Raw genomic sequence first — 19,587 nt, 5'->3', positions numbered from 1 at the left:
TTTCCTTTATAACAGGATGACGCATTTGTAGCGTATTGACACTAAAAGACACAGAAAAAAAATCAGATGAAGAAAGGAAAAGACAGAAGAAAATAATGCAGAAGGAAGAGGCGAGCACATCATCAGAAAGCCGCTCACTTTTTCAATTTGCGTACTTGCGTCATCTATCGAAAAACTACAGCGAGTCTTCTACTCTTCGTAGCGTCCTTTTCGTTAACTTACCCACTGAATACAAGAAGGAGAAATAAACTTTATACAAAAAAAAAATTTTTTTTTTGGTAAACTTTGGCCTCCTAGCGTCAAATTTGCACGGAGGAGGCGCTGCCATCGCCAGCGCTAGCCTCGCTGCCAGCTGCCGCGCCGCTGGGTCTGGTGGCTGGATTCAGACGTTCTCTCTGGCTGGATTTGCATCGGCTCACTTTTCACGCTGCTTCCGTAGTGAGCGGTTGGCGCCGTGTTGGGCGTGCGGTACTGTGGCGTTTTTGCGTGAGCTCAATCCGTTTCCATCGCTTGAAGTATGAATTGGTAAGGATTAAACGTCTGCTTAATTTCTGTGTTTACTTAAATACTCACAGTTTTCCCTTTTTTGTTGGATGTTACAGCTGCATTTAGGGAAAATTTTGTTCGTCACTGATGATACTACACAGACCTGTTCCTAACTTTTTTGATGGAATGCTTTATTACTGAATCCTGCTATCATGTAAACTATTCTGCCTTACATCGTAATATGCTAATTGCGACCTGTTCTTTGAACTTTTCAGTGGACATGTGGCTGTTCAACGTGGCTACATCGTGACACCACGTGTGTACGTATGCCGCCTTTCTTTGTAGTCGTTGCTTATCGCACGTGATGCTTGTTATCCCTGTCCTACTAAAACAGTGAGGAATATGTTTTACTGATAAAAGTATTATCGCCGTATTTATTTCAGTTCTCAACGGCAAAGTCTTACATAGTGTTTGCGTGGTTTTTCTTGCAGACTCGTGTACCCGGCAGCACGGCGGTTGAAGATGAGTAAGTATCGGCGCTCGCTGTAATATTTTATGCATGTGATGACAAACCTAGCTCACACTGAATACTATGAAGATATGAACGTGACTGACTGCACGTGTGCTCGTGCGTTGTACTGCTTGTCGCGGTGACTTCTAACCGCGAGTTATATGTTGCAGCGCCGATTGACTCCGCCGGCATTAGCTGAACCAATGGCTGAACGCTCTGATCAGGAGGTAAGTTGAACTGACGTAACCGTTTTTTTTATGTGGCTGTCAACTGCACTTTCGGCATCATTGGGCGTTACTTATTCATTAGCAGGAGTTTATAAACTACGATAATGGCAGTTACACGCAAATAGCGCTTGAGCTTAGTCTAGAGTTTTGGTTAAATAACTCCTCCGCGTTCCTTAGAATGGGTTCAATCAGGCAACCCATTCACGCTTGTAAGGTAGGATTACACAAGTTGCGAAACGCAACTGCATTAGGAAATAATGCTGAACACACAGTCCATATCCAGGGTTCGTAGTGGTCCTTGAAACCCTTGAAAACCCTGGAATTTTCAAACAGCGTTTTCAAGGCCTTAAAAACCCTTAAATTTTTGTAGGTCCTTAAATGTCCTTGAATTTTGTCAATACACTTTTGTTGAGCCAAGTTTTAGCAGTAGCTTTTTGGATAGTTCTGTGCAAATAATTGAGGAAATATTACAGTTGTCGAATTCGCTATTTCATTAATTGAAAATTTGAAAGTATGTTATATTTAAAAAGAACGAACAGACATATTCTACCACATGTAACCTGCCTAAAGATGGTTCCATTGCACCATGGAACTGCTGTGCCCTGAAACCACCTTGTCAGGGGAAATCCGTACCAGCACGAAGTCACACTTCTGCACTTCAGTCACTTTTTTTATGGGCATCTTATATTGCCTGAGTATGAGAAATTTTAAAAATTGAAGTATTTTTACACATATATTCAAATCCTGCTACTATACAAATTCACTTCAAAATTATTCAGCACTAATTGCCATGCACTTTGAGCCTAGAAAGTTATATTCACATGAGCCTACTTTTGATCAGTGGGTTAACGAGGAGTTTATTTCGTGGCAGTGGGGAGAGAAGGGTGCCCGACCCCTTTGTAAATGTGCGAGTGTGTGTGCATATATGCTCATCCGGTGAACGTGTTCATGGCTAGTTGGTACTTGCTATGTGACATAATTGCCCTTAAGGGGAGATGCTACTCGAAGACACTTTTTCTTTAATATTCACCCTAGGGCAATGAAACTTGAGCTGCTTATAGAACTTTTTATGCTGATTTCAAATGTATAATTAGTTTTCTTGCAAGTTGCATACTTTTAGTTCTGCAACATGACAAAGTGAAAAACTTAAGCCTTTTGCCCCCCCTCTTTTCAGACCTAAACTTCAATAATTTTTTACAATTGATAGTTCATAATGTTTCAAATAAAGTGTGGAATGCAAGTAACTAATTAGGAAGTCCATACAAAATATGTACTAGACGAGAAAAATTTTAACGTGGGAAGTTCATATTTCTCCTACCCTAGTAAAAGTTTACATAACTTTTTTTTATTATATAATAAGAATATTGAAACTTAAACAAGATAATTGCATTTAACCTACTTTGGAAAAAATTTGGGAAAAATTTCATGCAGATCTGAGCACCAGAAGTACCCGAAAAAGGAGGGGCACATTGACAAAAATGGCAAAATTTGCGTTTTGAGGAAAACGAGTTTGAAAGTCAAAATTGCATGTTTATTTATCAAAGATGTCACTGAATGCGACTAAATTTGTACACAATAAAGAGCAATCCTCCTTGTAGTGGCCACTGCCATTAAAATGCGCCAGCACCATAGGTTTGGCCCTCACAGCTCTTTCGAGCTGACTCCTCGACAAGAGATTTTTTTCTTCAGCGCACGCCGACGAGCCCTTGCTTCTCCTGTTAGTTTTTGAGACATTTTTTTCTGGCGTGTGCTGTCCCGTGATGTGCCAAGAGCAACCAGATCATGAGGCGGGAGCACGCCAAGCTCTTCCAGAACACGTTCAAAACTGGAGTGCCCTCGATTAAACCAACATGTTCAGTGCTGTCATATCAGCAATCAACGAAGACTCGTCGTCCTGTGATGTTTTTTTCGTCTTCGAAGAGTCCGATCTTTTTCTGGGAGGCACTCACATATTCGAATGCCGCGGTAAACTCGTCGGACGCATCGGCGTCACTGCCACTACGCCTTGCGGCAGCAGACGCTCTTTTCGTGGTTTGAGTGTTCGGCTTTGATTTGCGCCGGCGTCCTCGAAATTTGTACGCCACGTGAAACTTCACAGGCCGGTGACCGCACTTCCTATGGCTTTCTTCATCCATAACGGATAAGCACTCGAGAAAAGCGTTGTTCAGCTGCGCTGCTCAACGAGACACGGATCCTGCAAATAGGCTTCACAGCACACACAAGCGCGCAGCGGCCAATGGCGGCTCCCGATCCGTACCACGTGATTTAAAGCCAGTCGCGGCGCTCGAAAAAGGCGGCAAAAGCGTGCGTCTCTTTTTTTCTTGCGCTGCAGCAGCGCGGGAAACCGTCGTTATTTGAACAGTGAGGCTCGGCTCTTCGCCTCATGCGGTCGACAATGGCGAGCGGCGGCGCATTATCGGCGGCAAGGTGCTCGAAGACGACACACTTTCGGCCTTTTGACAGCCACCTTGTGCTCTTTAGACGCAATTTTAAAGAGTTTCCAGTTGAGTCTCGGCATTGATTTTTTTTTTTTTCAGAACAGTAGAGGTACTAATCTTAACAAAACAGGTGAAAACAAAAAATCGATAATTTTTCAGAAAACTCGCGTTTTTCGACCCGCATCTCCCCTTAAAATGACAGAGTTGGAAGTGCTGCCTGTGTTGTCATGTTTGTGTTTCTTGCGTTTTTCTGTTATAGGCAATTATGTGTATATATATTCATTTAAGTTGAAAAAATACTAAGGCTGGCGATGCACATTTTGTGTGTGTGCGTGTGTGCAAGCTCACACAATGCACCCGTATTGTGAGGTGAATCATTTTAAGCAGAAGAATACTGAAACCTGCATTGAACAAAACATGAGTGAAGAATGTAACTATCAAAACCCCTTTAGTTTGCTATTAGTTGTGAAAAAGTCCCTGCTTTGGCTTGTGTGCAATGAAAGATGCGCTTCATGCTGTAAAAGCTGGTGTTCTCTTTTTCTACGATCTCAAATTTGTTGTTTTGGGTCCTTGAAAATTCTTGAAAGTCGTTAAAAACCCTTGAATTTTTTTGTTCAACATTGCTATGAACCCTGATATCTGATAAAGCACTTGATTCTTATACACTTCATGGTAGCCAAGCAGCTCGAAAACGAGTGTTTGATTCCTGGCCATGGCAGCCACATTTCGATGGAGTTGATATGCAAGAATGTCGTACTTAACTTTAAGTGCACGTTACAAAAAAAAACAACTTGGGATCGTAACTCATCCAAAATCCCACATTATGGCATGCCTGATAGTTATGTAGTTTTGGTCCGTAAAATCATTTAACTGCATTACTTTGCCTCTTTAAAGTTGACACTTTAAAATAATAAAAAAGTTAGCTTTTATGCAAGATTTTTCCCACGAGAACTCTTGTCGACGGACTGTTTTCTTTGCTCCAAGTGCATTCATCTCTTATCCAGTGGAGGCATGTGGGGACCACAAAGGCTTTTGAAAAATTACTACAAGGATATCATGCCTCACTGAAAGCTATATGGTCTAAAGAGAGGGAGAAACTAGATAGTTTGTCTGCCAATCTGTGGTCATGGGTGTTTGTGTGAAAAATGTGCTTGTGCGTGCACAGTAACATTCACAAGGTGTCAATTGCAATCAGTGTTCACAATGTCTTACAATGTTACTATGCATACAATGTAGCAGTGCCCATTAGGCATGATGCAACTGCATTGAATTGCTAGCTGCTGCTGGTCTGCTGTTTGTGATGCCACAATGTCTTAACTTTTTAAAGCTTTTTGCATGGTTGCATGGTTTTGCCTTCTAAGTGCTGTAAACCTGTTAGTCTGTTCTGCAATGTAATTGCACTTGACAGTCACTTAATGACACTGATGATCAGTGACAAGCATATGTCTGAAATCATTTGCGGACACTTCAATATATCTGAATTTGGTTTAAGTTAATCAAATTTGTATTTCATGGGCCTCGTTCTGATTCTTGATTCTTGTTGCTCTAATTTCAGTGTGCAATGAGCTGTGCTTCTGCATTTAAAAAGTAAGTATTGCAATCTTTTGTAGTTGTTTATTGCATGTGATGAGTTCTTTGTCTCGTTCGTATGAGCGCACTGATTATAATTACCGGAATTTGCTGATACCTTGCATACTTATAAAAACATAGCTTTTCTGGACTGTTTTGGTAATTGTACTTGCTTTTTCAGATAACAAAATGTCCGCATGAGCACTGGTGGATGCTTCTCATTGACCCCTCTGAGAGGTTTGTTGATTTGCTGCCACTAGAGTTGCTTTAGTGTATATGATGATTAAGTCCTTTCATACTTTTACTTGGTGAAATATACTTGCCCTCTCTGATGCCCAAGTTCTCCCGAGAATTTGGAAAATCCATTGCTGTTAGTGAACACTTACCTTTGTTCCAGGTTTGCTTGAAATGCCCATGCAATGTTACAACAAAGGGTGAACGTGAGCACTGGTGGATGAGTGAAGCATCATTGTCCCATTGAAAGGTTTGTTGATATATTGCCACCAGAGTTTCTTTATGTATATGTATGATGATTAAGTCCTTTCACACTTTTACTTGGTGAAATATACTTGCCCTCTCTGATTCCCAAGTTCTCTCAAGAATTTGGAAAGTCCATTGCTATCAGTAAACACTCTCCCCTGTTCCAGGTGTGCCCTTGCAGCGTTAAAACAACAAAGGGTGAACATCAGCACTGGTGGACGAGTCTAAAGCATCATTGTCCCATTGAAAGGTTTGTTATATTGCCACCAGTTACTGTTTTTGTGTGTGTGTATGATGATTAAGTCCTTTCATAATTTCACTTGGCGAAATATACTTGCCCTCTCTGATGTATGTTTTCTTGTGCATTTGAGAGACCCACTGCTATCGCTAAATGTTTTTCTTTGTTCCAGGTTTTTCTGAAATGCCCATGCAGTCTTGGCAGCTCTCTCGTGGGAAAAGGTTAGTGCCTCTTGCCTTGGTCCTTTTTCACCCCACTTTGGCTATTTTGCTCTGCCGCTTCCAAAGTGAATGTTGCCTTTGTGTGGATCTTTGACGTTCATGCTGATGAGAGCATACCATTGTACCGTCCCAGTCCTAATTGTTATGAGGATTGATCTATTCTGACCTTCTTTCTTGTGTTCAAATTTGTTTTGTGAAAAATGTTGCAGTGGCTCATAGCATTTTCATTGTTCTAGGTGTTCTGCTGTAGCTCATCTGCTTTAGAGGTGAGTGAATATTCATTTTAATTTTTGACTTTTGTAGTGATGAGAGCATACCATTGTACCGTCCCAGTCCTACTTGTTATGAGGATTGATCTATTCTGACCTCCTTTCTAGTGTTCAGTTTAGCATAGAGGAAACTTGCTGGTGCTCAACATTTTCATTCCTTTTTTTACAGTCATGCCCCAGCTGCGGTTAATGACTACGGCAAGCACTGCGGTTGATGTGTGAACGACAGTTGGACAAGGAGAAAACCCGCCACATTTTTCGGTGTGCACAGATCTTTAGAGAACACTTCACTCAGAATAAAAGATTCGCATTAAACACTTGTCATGTTTGTGTGTGTCAGGCAAATACTTGCCGTTGCAAAATGGGCCAGCGCTACACACCACTGCAACCACTGTGCATGCTTGTAAAGATATTTTGTCTTGCTGTCGAGGGTAAAGTCCCTAGATTTCTCCTAAAGAAGAGTTAATAGTGCCAGTAATAGAGCACGCGGCAGCCTAGGACGAAGGCCTCTCGCACTGATCTCGAGCTTTGTCATGTGCGAGCAGATTCCATTTGTCTGCAAAGGGTCATTCCAAGTGAAACGTCCCAGCCCAAAATTCGACCACCAGCGATGCTATTGAAAAAAATTGAGCTAGAAGGTATTTATGTGAGAGTGATTTTAGTAGAGTATTTTCGTTCAGAAAAATTATCTGGTCACGTGACGGCCTTTTGAAAATTCCGGCGAGATGGAAAAGTTGGGTGGGAATATATTACGCGTGCTCACCCTTGAAACTGGGTACAATGGCACATTGTGTTTTAAACCATTCTATTGTCATTTTTCTTTCACGTGACGTCACAAGAAAAACCATGCATATATTAATTTTCCGGCTTAAATAGGCTTAGCAAAGAAGCAAGAAAACGTGCAAATTCAGACAATTTTCGTAAAACCGGCGGCAATGTTTCAGCCGCAAAAATTTTATAGCTGTTTTACCAGTCAACGTAGTATCTGCTAAAAATATTTTTAACCTTTGTAAGCTAGCGTTTATTGAGATAAATGCTTGCAAATTTGACAAAAAATGACTTTGGGGAGATTCACTCGTAAATTAAGCATTGAGGCCCTCGTGATAAAAATATGTGAAAGGGTTCTTTATATGCTCCAACGTCTTCTCTTGTGATGTGGAAATTTTTATTCCTGTAAATTTTGTTTAAAGCGAAAAAATAATTTTTGACGCCCACAACCAATGTCACTGGAATGCACTACCGATGTCTGTCTTTTCTGCAGAACGCGTGCTTTTTCTCAGCGATTTTTTGGGATTGCATGAGGGCTCCGTTAGTGTTTCAAGCAAACTATGGCAGCGTTATTTCGCATCAGTGTATACGCATATCGGAATTAGCTTACTTTCGTGCCTTCATAACTGGCACTAGGGGGAAGTCAGGCAGACGAGCACAGCATGGGCATTAGCGTTTGGCAGTGGTATTTATTGGCTGACTCTGCTTCATTTTATGCCACACGGATGTCTGAATCACATGATTTCTTGCTTTCGGGTGTTTCACACTAGCATGAGAACAGCGTTTCATGGTTTGCCAACACTTGCAAAAGGAAATTATGGCTTGAAAACGTACATTTCTTGTTGTTCAGGCCTATTGCTTTCCGATGTGCCGTCATCTGGTCGCATTTTCCCCACCTTAATCGTTAATGTCAAAGTAGGCCACCTTGTCATACATACGGGCTTTCTCACTTGAAGTTCATGAGTGTTGCAGAATGATGTAATCCCAACACGTTGTTCTGAAAAAGTAATAACAGTATCTGGGGTTTTAAGTGCCAAAACCAAGACATGATTATGAGGCACGCCATAGTGGAGGGCTCCGGAAATTTCTACCATCTGGTGTTCTTTAACATGCACTGAAATCCCACAGTACACGGCCTCTAGCATTTTGCCTCTATCGAAACGCGAACGCCGAGGCCGGGATCAAACCCGCGACCTTCGGGTCATCAGCCGAATACCGTAACTGTTACACCACCGCGGCGGACAGTGTTGAAGGAGTAGGCGGTTCGAAATGGTACAGTTGTCGGGTCCCTTTGACAGAGATCACCATGGCGAATCTCTGAGCGAGCTGGGTTCTCGTTTCTTGAATTTTGCAATGTGGCAACCAAATCACTGTAACACTCTTTACATTACTTTTGGTCCAGCCAAACAAAGCATGTGGTGGCGGAATCTGACCACCATATGGCCTTCGTAGACTTGCTCTTGCTGCCAGATGTTTCAGTGGGCCGCCAACATCGTCGCATGCGCTTTTGACATGGGAAGTGACAAGGAAGTTCCACTCTGCTTATAGGTTGTGGTCCTCCTCGTGGTAGCAAAAGTTCAAAACGTTATTTCTATTTTAAGCATGTAGCCCTTTAGGGGCTCGGCTTGTCGTCCATCTACTGTCTGATGCCTCATGGTCAATATATACATACCTAAAACAAGGCTGACAATGCTCAAAAACCAGTGCAAATAAGCTAACAAGGTCTTAAATAATATGAGCTACAGAACTAACCAAGTATCAATCGCAATTATTTACCTAAAATCACGGAAAACGGTTCTGTTTGCCAGCGCCTACCAGTGACATTGGTTGTGGACATCAAAAATTATTTTGTCGCTTTAAACAAAATTTACAGGAATAAAAATTTCCACATCACAAGAGAAGACGTTGGAGCATATAAAGAACCCTTTCACTTATTTTTATCACGAGGGCCTCAATGCTTAATTTACGAGTGAATCCCCCAAAAAAGTCATTTTTTGTCAACTTTGCAAGCATTTATCTCAATAAACGCTAGCTTACAAAGGTTAAAAATATTTTTAGCAGATACTACGTTGACTGGTAAAACAGCTATAAAATGTTTGCGGCTGAAACATTGCCGCCGGTTTTACGAAAATTGTCTGAATTTGCACGTTTTCTTGCTTCTTTGCTAAGCCTATTTAAGCCGGAAAATTAATATATGCATGGTTTTTCTTGTGACGTCACGTGAAAGAAAAATGACAATAGAATGGTTTAAAACACAATGTGCCATTGTACCCAGTTTCAAGGGTGAGCACGCGTAATATATTCCCACCAAACTTTTCCACCTCGCCGGAATTTTCAAAAGGCCGTCACGTGACCAGATAATTTTTTCTGAACGAAAATACTCTACCAAAATCACTCTCACATAAATACCTTCTAGCTCAATTTTTTTCAATAGCATCGCTGGTGGTCGAATTTTGGGCTGGGACGTTTCACTTGGAATGACCCCAAACTTAATTTTGTCGCACCTAGTCCACAGCCGCGCTGCCATTTTTGGAACCCATTCCGTTTCCTGCCCACGATTATATGGCCCTCTAGTTTAGAAATAATCGCACACGGGAGCATTTGTGAAGGAGCAGGCTATAAAGGGGCACGTTGCTTGTGCCATTTATGCGACACTCCCGTGTTTGTATTACCGTCCAGCAAGGCTGCGGTGTGTTTTAAGAAAATCTGAATCGATTCCAGCGAAAGAATGATCTTTGCTGTTATTGGCCGGCCTGAGTTATGGCAGGTTAGGGGACCAACGATTGCGCAAGCTGGTGCCAAGGGCACACTACCGCTGTGCGTCCTAGCTACCGTGTACTAATATTTTTAAATAAGAGCCAGCTCTAATCGCGTAGTCCATATCGCTTCCTGCGCAGTGGAGTAGGTGCCGGTAATCGTTGCGTTGAACAGTAGATGCCGTTGAATTGGTCACTAAGAATCCGGTTGAGGTTTAGCCTCAACACACGTGTGTGTGTGTGTATGTATATATATATATATATATGTGTGTGTGTGTGTGTGTGTGTGTGTGTGTGTGTGGTGATTGTAAGACGCTAATATAGCACAGCGAAGCGTCAAGCAAATGCCAAGCCAGATGTGTGAAGGCACGAGAGCTGTGGGCGTGGTGCTTATGAATGGAAAACGGCGTGAGAGAGGGAAAGAAAAACAAAGATGATTGGTGACTAGACGCTGAGAGTTTTGGAGAAACTTTCAAACATCTGTGGAAGCATTTACAGGCACCGGAATGAACGGGCGACAACAAGTGGCGAATTGGTAGGAATTCATAATTAAAAATTTTCAGCGCGCACACAACACAAAACGTACAAACCCAAGGGCGTCCGCAGAAATTTTTCTAGGGGGGTGCATTCATGGGGGGGGGGGGGGGGGGGGGGGGGGGAGGGAGAGGGTGTTCACTACCGTGACTTGACCGGCAAGGTTAGTCAATAATATGTAATAACGTGCATTTCGCTCGCTGGATTTCAAGCAAGACGGATGTGCCGACCGCGATGTCCTGGATTACTCCTCGTACCTCTCGCTGGCCGATGTTGTGCACCGTGCCTCTAACTGTGTTTCGCGGACCCGTCCCTGAAAGCCCGTGACCGTTTCCCCATCTTACCTGTCCTCTTTTCTCTTCGTTGGATGGATGTGCTCCTATCACTTTTCTCTCTATTTTCCTACTTTTCTTTTATTCCCTCCTTACCCCCACCCCTACAAGGCACTGCGCCGTGTCGCCTATAGGCAGACAGAAATTAGGTGCCTTTTTCCTTTCCTTAATAACCACAGAAGAAGAAGAATAACGTGCAAAGTTGGCTGGCAATCCTGAAGGCCGTTTCACACGGATATGCGGACATTTTGTGTGCTAACCAACGTGTGCAGCTTATTGCTACTGCATAGAAAGATTTTATCCGAAATTCCAGGGGGGGGGGGGCGGCTGCCCCCCCCCCTCACCCCCACCCGGACGCCCATGTACAAACACACAAATAGTGGACCATCAATACGAAAGAAATAGCTTGAAAATAAAAGCAGAGCGCAAGAAAGACGGCACACAAAAGACAAGAAGACGTGACGGGCGCTCTCCCGTCTTCTTGTCTTTTGTGTCCCGTCTTTTTTGCGCTCTGCTTTTATTTTCAGAAAATGCACCAAGTCGCCCAGCAACGCATTGAACTGAAAAGAATTTTTTTTGGTGTTGGAAATCATCCGGTAGAGGGCCTCACGATCCCTCTGGTTCCGCTTCCGCCAGCGCTAGGCCTTCCTTTCCCATCCAGCTCAACGAGCAGGCTTTCGCCATGGAGGATGTAAGTTTTAAATCGTTAATAATCTACCGAATTTATGTGTTTATAAGCATAATTGCTGTTACTGAGGCAACGTGGAGGCATCAGCTTATCTTGAATCTCTATTATTTTGGTTTTTAGGCGCTTATTGACAGATTTAATTGTGTTGTAGCGGTCATGGGGCTGTTGACGGAAATTCGCGTTTCGGAGAACGAGCTCTTGCTGCTGGCTATCACTGGATATTGCGGACTAAAGATGATGTGATGGTTTACTTTATTCGCAGGAAAACCAGCAGGAGTTGGCCAAGAAGAAGCGTACTTTCCGCAAGTACACCTACCGCGGTGTCGACCTGGACCAACTGCTTGACATGTCGAGGTCAGTCGAGTGCCTTCACACGCCGCATTTCTCTGCGTTCGTGCATATGCATGGAACCAAGAAGCCTAACTACTTACGCTGATTGCCTAGACGCATACGCAGTGTTATCACATTTGCCTTGGTTTAGGCGGATGTGTGCGTTGAAATGTGAATCTAAACGAAATGTATTGCGGGTGGCTTTTGGAATTGAAGTTCTAAAGGCGTTTCGATTATTGCAGTGTCAGCAGAATTCATTAGACGCACGTAACGTTGCCTTTTACCATGTAGCTGGCGAGTCGACGCAATGCCATGCACTGTGCCGGATGAGTCGCTGAAGTAGGTTTCGTTGCTATGCTTTCAGCACGCAGTTGATGGAGCTGATGCACTGCCGTGCACGGCGGCGTTACACACGTGGTCTGAAGCGCAAACCTCTGGCCCTCATCAAGAAGCTTCGACGCGCCAAGAAAGAGTGCGGTCCGCTGGAGAAGCCCGAAGTCGTCAAGACTCACTTGCGTGACATGCTTGTCGTGCCCGAAATGGTCGGCTCCATCGTTGGTGTCTACAACGGCAAGGCTTTCAACCAGGTTGAAATCAAGGTGCGTCGACTTTGGCAGTGTGCAAGTTCGGCCGCTTTCCGTGGTGTCTTTCGTGCTCTCATTGCGTGAAAGCTTTACGATTGCTACATTGAAAAAGGTGGCTCACTCCAAATTGCAGTGGTTAATGTGTATCGCTGTAATCCAGTCAGAGTGCAAATTACACTCCGTGTGCGCGGTTGAGGTTGGTTGTCAAGTGATCATGAACAATTAACACAGTGGGAGGTTTGCGTGTCACTTCATTTTACAGCAAATTGAATGCAGAAATTTCTGCAATACAGCTTTTGTAGTTAGCATGCTGTGCCATTGCAAAAGGGACCACATTGCTTCCAAGTATCAAACCTGTTGTAGTCTGCGCTGCCAGTGAGCTATGCACATGCCTTCCTTGCACACGCCATAAGCTGGCCTCGATACCTCAAAAGTGATGTTGCAGTAATTGACTTATGTAATTGAAGTGCCATTCTTCAGCAGCTATAAAATGACCGTTTTCTAAACCTGTTGAACACAAATTGGTTCCGAAACTGCGTATTTTATTTAATGCACAGCTATATTCCCTTGTAAACATGGTGACATGCAGTGGTCAAGGCCTCTTAGAGGACGAACTTTAGATCATTTTTGGCATTCGTACTGAAAGCTACCATGATGAGCATGATGATGATGATTTTTGGCTAGATATGGAGGATTGTGAAAGCACCAACAGTGACAGCGACGATAAAAGATCATGCTACTAACTATTGAGGAGCGAGTTGCATTTCACATCCCCTTGTGCTTTAATGATTTTCACACTCTTTAAGTCACTGTGACTGCATTTAGTGTAGAGCAGAGTTGAGATTTAAAAAAAAAAATAGCTTTTTTTCTGATCGATGCGTAGCGCAAGTTATTGTGGATTTTAGGAATGCGGAATACGCGCCGAGCGAGCAGAATGGAATGGGTGAAGAACTAAAGATTACTACTCCAGACAGTAGAGCTGTGCCCTGCTTTGAAACTTACGCTGCCACGGTGTTTGTTGGAAATGGAAGACTTGGGGAAACTGTGTCCTTACATTGCGGTGCTTGCCGTGTGTTGCTGTGTCTAGCTATTATAGCCAAAAGACAGGTAGTTTCTTCACTTTGAGCTCTTCGGTGATGATTTTGTTCTCACGATGGTCTACTGACAAAAACCTGAGGAGACCTAACACAAATCTGATAAAATTGCCAGAATGCCGAAGACATCTGCATTCCATGCGTGTCACTAAGGTTGATGTTGTTCCCTTTGCAGCCCGAAATGATTGGCCACTACCTTGGAGAGTTCAGCATCACCTACAAGCCTGTGAAGCACGGTAGGCCCGGTATTGGTGCTACACATTCTTCTCGCTTCATCCCTCTGAAGTAGACCAATAAACTTATTCCTCCTATTGTTTTTGTTGTTCGTGACCCTGTGTGATGATTGTTAAAGCAAAGAGTGCACACACCATACAGAGGCTTTTTGTACCAATAACCTTGTAAGGGGTGTTAGATCTTAGTTTTTTTTTCCAAGCCAATTTATGAACCACACAAAGGTGCTGAATGTGTTTTAATTGTAATGAACAAAATTTAGTTCATAGCTGAATTTTGCAAGGCAAGAGCAAGTGCCAAGTCCTCTGTTGAAGCTGAGATTTGTCACTGCGTCACGTCTTCCTAGGTAGTACAGTTGTTAGTGTGCTCTGCTGCGGACACTAAAGTCACTGGCTTGATTCTGGCCGTGGCGGTCACGTTTCCGATGGAGGCGAAATACTAGAGGCCTGTGTACCGTGTGATATCAATGCATGTTAAAGTAACACCAGATGGTCAAAATTTCCGGAGTCCTCCACGATGGGCATGCCTCATATCATATTGTGGTTTTGGCATGCAAAACCCCAGATATTTGCACTTCTGTAGTTGCTGAGGTTGGTCTACATGGTGGAGGAATAATTATGAATGGGCAGTCATGCCGTCTTGAAGTTTCTGCTTTGTAAATTTTACTGGAATATGCTGAAAACTGGTTTCCTTGAACGAAGGTACCGTAGAATTTAAAAGAAAAGTTCTACAAACGCTTCCAGGCAAAAAAAAAAAGTTGCAAAAATGCTGTAGGGTTAATATCTAGCCAAGTTTCACTTCGGTCGTGAAGCAGTTTGGCCTACTCCCCCTCCCAAAGTTCCTGCAGTTTTACATGCCAAAACCACAATACAATCGTGGTGTGTCATAGTGGATTGGGGATTAATTTTCACCATCTTGGGTTCTTTGATGTGCACCTAAACCTAACTGCACTGGTGTTTTTTCATTCCACACCATCAAAATGTGGCCACTGTGCTTCAAGAATTGCACCCGCGGCCTCAGGACTGGCTTTGTGATATCTCGGCCAGCTCCCACAGCAGTTAGCCCTTTACTGCATAATTTTGTGTTTCATCATAATATTATTCTTGGAGTAGCATGGAAGCATAACAATAGCTGTACTACCATCGAAAATAAGTTTGTGGATCTTTACAGTTTGTACAACCAGAAAAAAGGTATGTTGCAAATTTGCAACGAGCAAGTGAAGAACAAGCTTAAAGGGAAAGATACTCTGTGCGATTCGAACTCAAATGTTTGCACATCACAGTGAGTTGGTGCACTCATGTAGTGTGGTAGGAAAGAAAGCAGAAACCAACTCCTGTGAGAAAAATTGGACATACAACCTAAAAACATGCTGCACACGTGCTCAATCGAAATGGATTTACACTCGTGGTCTTCGTTAGTCCTGGAAGGTGGCTGTCTTCACTATCAGAAGGAATTACTTTGCCATAGAAGCCTTTAGGGCCCATTTCCATTTCTGAGGAGAACAAACCCCATGTACACGTTGCATTTGTGCAACATAGCAACGTCCCATCGCCAGGAACAAACTATTACGAGATGACAATGTTTTTTGGAGTCTACACAATCAGGAGCATGTGTAGCAGAGCTTAAGAAATTTTCCCGTGTTTTATTGCATTAGGCAGTGCACTTACAATTGGCAAAACTTACCTATATCACTGCACGCTGGCGCGTGCAACGTCTGCTATGGATTATTTCAGAATAGTTGCAAGAAATGAGCACTGATGACAACACAAGCTGTTGCCCTTTTCGAAGCAATGTTGTGGAAATGCAACAATGTGTACAGGCGGCTTCAAACATGCTTTCCTTCTGTTTTAATTGCCATTTCTTGGAATGTTGGGTAAATGCAAGAATGGGCAGTAAAGGATAGCCAGTTGTGATCAAAATTGCCCTGTATGACTGGTGTACAACGACACTTACTTGAAGGCTTTTTCTTTTGGATTACGTGTGAGTGGGTAAATAAATAGTGTCTTGGCATCCAGCACCGAGTCTGTTCAGGCTTTTCTGCTTGTGATCGAGTGAAAAAAAGTTCTGGGGCTTTACATCCCAAAACCAGGATATGAGGCACACTGTAGTGGGCTGAAGCTTAAATTTGCACGATCTGGGCTTCTTAAATGTGCACTGAAATCCAAGTACATTGGTTTATCTTGAATCAATATCTTGAATCAAAAGTAAAAAGGTAAACATTCGGCAGATATTTGCCTGGTTGGGGTAACAAACTTCAGGGAAGAATTCAGCAGCACAGGAATGATCTCTGTCGATTAAACAGTGAACGGAACACAGTGGCAGAGCACTGTGAGCAGTTTGATCACTGGTTTAGTCTCGATAGTGTGGTGGTCCTAGTAAAAGAAAGGAACTCTCGATGGAGACTCTTCTTGGAATCTTGGCATATACGACAGACGCCGGGAAACAGCCATATCACGGGGACACTGCCCTCCCTCTACTGCCAAGGCTTACGACAAGTTGCGGCACACCTTGCCCGTCCATCAAAAAGGTGTATTATAAGCTCTGTACATACATCTCTAGCCTTCTCATCCCTGAAGAAGAAGCCAGTCAGGCTTTGAAACGTTGGATATTTTAAAATAAATCTTGCTTGGAGTTTTCTCTTATTCTTAGGTTCATCTTGCATTTTGTTCCCATCTAACTGTAGCCATGTGGCTGGGAATCGAACACGCACCCTTGCGTATGGCTACACACCAGCAGCCACACCACCAGTCTTGGGCAGTAACTAGTAACGTGTTACCGGTAACTAGTTACTTTATTCAGTAACTGTAACACTTGCTTTTTTACACAGTAACTGTAATGAAAAATACTGTTAAAGTTACTTCTGTTATAAATAATTATAAAACAGCAGCACTCTTTAAAGGCCGACGTTAAACGCTTTCCACTTTTTCGAACTTTCTTCTTTACCATATCCTCTCCACCTTTCAACTTTCCACAATAGGGCTCCCCTCGCAGTTTAGGAAAGGAGGTTGCTAAGAGGATTAGCTTCTCTGCAGAAGACAGAGGTTGAAGGTTGGTCTTTTAACGAAACTTCAAGTTTACGAGGGGCGTTCAATAAAGATTTCCCCTGACTGACTTCTATTTATTGCAGGATGCTGAAACTGCGCATGTGTAATGACATAAGCCACTGTAGGTCACGTGCCAATGTGCAACTCTAAACTAGCAATGGTCTTTCATTTAGAGGTGCTGAAGTGTTGTGAGGTGTGATAATGGATGCAGTTGAATACAGAGCAGCCGTCAAGTTCCCGTACTTGAAAGGCCGCACTCCAAGGAAGACGTTCGATGAGATAAAAGAGGTTTATGGGGAGGATTCCCCATCATATGATGTAGTGAAGAACTGGCATCGTCAATTCAAATACGGTCTCATTTCAGTGGAAGCGGCCCTGATTGCAGGGCGGCCTCACTCCGCTGTCGATGAGCACACCATCCAGCAAGTGGAGGCCACCATTTTGGAAAATCGCCGCATTAGCGTTCGAGAACTAACCCAACATGCCAAGATTAGAGTGGGGTCCATGGAAAAAATCATTCAGGACCATTTTCATATGCATAAGGTGTCCGATCGCTGGGTTCGCCGGCTGCTCACACCTTTCCAAAAGCAGGAATGAGTAGAATGCTCCCAGGCTCTTTTGACCATGTTCCATGGAAACCAGGAAGACTTTTTCAACAGACTGTTTACACAGGATGAATGCTGGGTCCATCACTATGATACGGAGACTAAAGTCCAGTCGATGCAATGGAAGCACTTGGACTCACCGCCTCCAAAGAAGGCACGCACCCAGCCCTCGGCGGGCAAGGTCATGCTCACAGTCTTTTGGGACCAGCACGGCGTAGTCTTAATGTATTTCCTAGCAAAGGGTGCCACGATTACTAGGGCATACTATGCTTCACTGCTGCGGAAATTGCGAGAGATCATCAAAAATAAGAGACGTGGCATGCTCATCAAAGGTGTCCGCCTTCTGCAAGACAATGTCCCAGTTTGCAACTAACATGTTGCCCAGACGGAAGCACGCTCCTGCGGCTTTGAAATTCTGCCGCATTCCCCTTATTCACCCGACCTCGCACCCTCGGACTTCCTACCCTTTCGAACATTGAAGTCATATTTGAAGGGCAAGCATTTTCCAGATGATGAGACTCTCATTTCTGAAGTTACAGCATGGCTTTTGCAACAACCTGTCGACTTCTACAAGCGAGGTGTTTACAGTTGCATAAAAAGGTGGGAGAAGTGCGCGTCCCGTGGTGTCACCTGTGTACAGAAGGAGTAATAAATCTGCAAAGTTTCGTTGCTCTCCGTCCCCAGGAAGTAGGTCAGGGGAAATATTTATTGAACGCCCCTCGTACTTGTACAAAAATGTAAAACAGTCATGTTACAACTGAACAGCTAAGTTCACGCCAGTTTTTTTTTTGCGTATATATCCTTTTTGTCACTTGAGCTTATAGCTGTGTTCTTGGTGTGCCAGTGGAGCATTAGGATGCCAAGTTTATAGTCTCCTTCGTCCAAGGCTGCAAGGTAATCGTGTTTGACAGGCAGCTAGAAAGCAGCAGCGCGCGAAATGGCTCAGAGCCAGAAATGCCATGAACTGAAGAAACACTTTTTTAAAACCACTTTGGAACTGGTTGTAAAGGTTTACTCCGACTTAAGACAACAATTGTTGACAAAATGATATAGAAGTTTTGCCTCCAAAGCAGGTGGCATCCTCATTATGCACTGTCAACAGACAAAAAGAAAAAAGAATTGAGAGGAGGTCGGCCAGTCCACTAGTCACACATGTCCTTATGAACGTCCAGTATAGCGCCGTGGTTGTTGTTGCAGGCCGATGCGTCACGGCGAAGGAACCACGATTCCAGAAGTTTTCAACCCCCCCCCCCCCCCCCACTTCGTTCAGGAGCCAGTGTCGTCCCATTGGTTAGGTCGGGATCTCAAGCTTGCCTCAGCTAGAGGGCCGCAGTCACGAAATTTAGTCCCGCAAGGGCCTGGACAGTGCAGAAGGTTGAAGCGGCGGGGGGTTCAACAAAATGTGACCTTAACTCTGCCATTTGAAAGAATGCATTTCTTATATCTCATATATTGAAAATTTCTCCAAGGGATTTCTGTCATGATTCGAGAAACACCGATACTGATATCTAAAATTACTTAAATTTGGATGCCAATTCTGAAATATAGAGACTTTTTTCCACGGTTGTGTTTCAACACATGGTAACCGCATGGGGAGCCTCACAAAAAAGAATGCTTGAGACTAGTCCCGTCTATATAGACTACCTGAACTAAGCATTATTAGTTGCAGAAGGTTAATAAATAATGCGCATACCATCTAGCAAAGTCGCACATTTTTTTCATTGTGACGCCACGGACCACTAGCGAAGCGTACAAGGGCCGCATGTTTGGGACCCCTGGCTTAGGTAAAAGCTATGCCCTGTTCTCCAGCAGTGTTCGACAAGCTCTGTCTATAGAGCGTGTTGCATGGGCTTCTCTAGCACAGTAAAGCGTCGCACAGTAAGCGAGAAGGAGATGATAGGAAATAGCGCAGACTACCAACTGATTTACTTTTCATGAAGACCTGGAAGCCATTTAAAAGCAAGTTACACTAGCGCCACCTAGAACCCTTCATTCAGCTATTAAGACATGAAGAATAGTTCTAAACAATGTAACATTCAATACAGGCAGTGAACATATTGTTGCTGCAGATGATCTAACAAATGCAATTACTGAACGACGATATCTGTTTTTGGTACAGAGCTAATGATTTTAAACTTCATCTTACATTTTTTTTAACTTGCCAGTTTTTGTAAGCCCTTTT

The 19,587-nt window shown here is 43.4% G+C and overlaps 1 protein-coding gene and 1 long non-coding RNA gene across 3 annotated transcripts; both read left to right on the top strand.

Moving 5' to 3' along the window:
- The first annotated feature begins 384 nt into the window (after positions 1 to 384).
- LOC119388107 (uncharacterized) lies at positions 385 to 6,754 on the top strand. 2 transcript variants are annotated; one of them, XR_005182619.2, is made up of 11 exons: positions 417 to 525; positions 762 to 806; positions 978 to 1,012; positions 1,168 to 1,224; positions 5,218 to 5,249; positions 5,413 to 5,468; positions 5,629 to 5,715; positions 5,879 to 5,961; positions 6,122 to 6,170; positions 6,407 to 6,436; positions 6,609 to 6,754. It is a non-coding gene; the product is annotated as an uncharacterized LOC119388107 (long non-coding RNA). The 2 variants fall into 2 exon arrangements; XR_007415502.1 differs by having other exon boundaries at positions 385 to 525; positions 5,629 to 5,961.
- Positions 6,755 to 11,397: 4,643 nt separating this feature from the next.
- LOC119388106 (40S ribosomal protein S15) lies at positions 11,398 to 13,841 on the top strand. The gene is made up of 4 exons (XM_037655738.2): positions 11,398 to 11,520; positions 11,780 to 11,871; positions 12,212 to 12,446; positions 13,701 to 13,841. The coding sequence occupies exons 1-4, from the start codon at positions 11,512 to 11,514 to the stop codon at positions 13,812 to 13,814; spliced, it is 450 nt and encodes a 149-aa protein (XP_037511666.1). The 5' UTR covers positions 11,398 to 11,511; the 3' UTR covers positions 13,815 to 13,841.
- Positions 13,842 to 19,587: the final 5,746 nt, after the last annotated feature.

The sequence above is a fragment of the Rhipicephalus sanguineus genome, chromosome 3 (assembly GCF_013339695.2).
Source record: "Rhipicephalus sanguineus isolate Rsan-2018 chromosome 3, BIME_Rsan_1.4, whole genome shotgun sequence".
Taxonomy (NCBI): Eukaryota; Metazoa; Arthropoda; class Arachnida; order Ixodida; family Ixodidae; genus Rhipicephalus; species Rhipicephalus sanguineus.
Note: the sequence above shows the minus strand (reverse complement) of the source record. Positions and strands in the feature narration are given on the sequence as shown.

Coding starts and splice junctions, on each gene's coding strand:
- LOC119388106 (XM_037655738.2), top strand. Junction 11,872..12,211: donor CAACTGCTTGACATGTCGAG/GTCAGTCGAGTG, acceptor CTATGCTTTCAG/CACGCAGTTGATGGAGCTGA. Junction 12,447..13,700: donor TCAACCAGGTTGAAATCAAG/GTGCGTCGACTT, acceptor TTCCCTTTGCAG/CCCGAAATGATTGGCCACTA.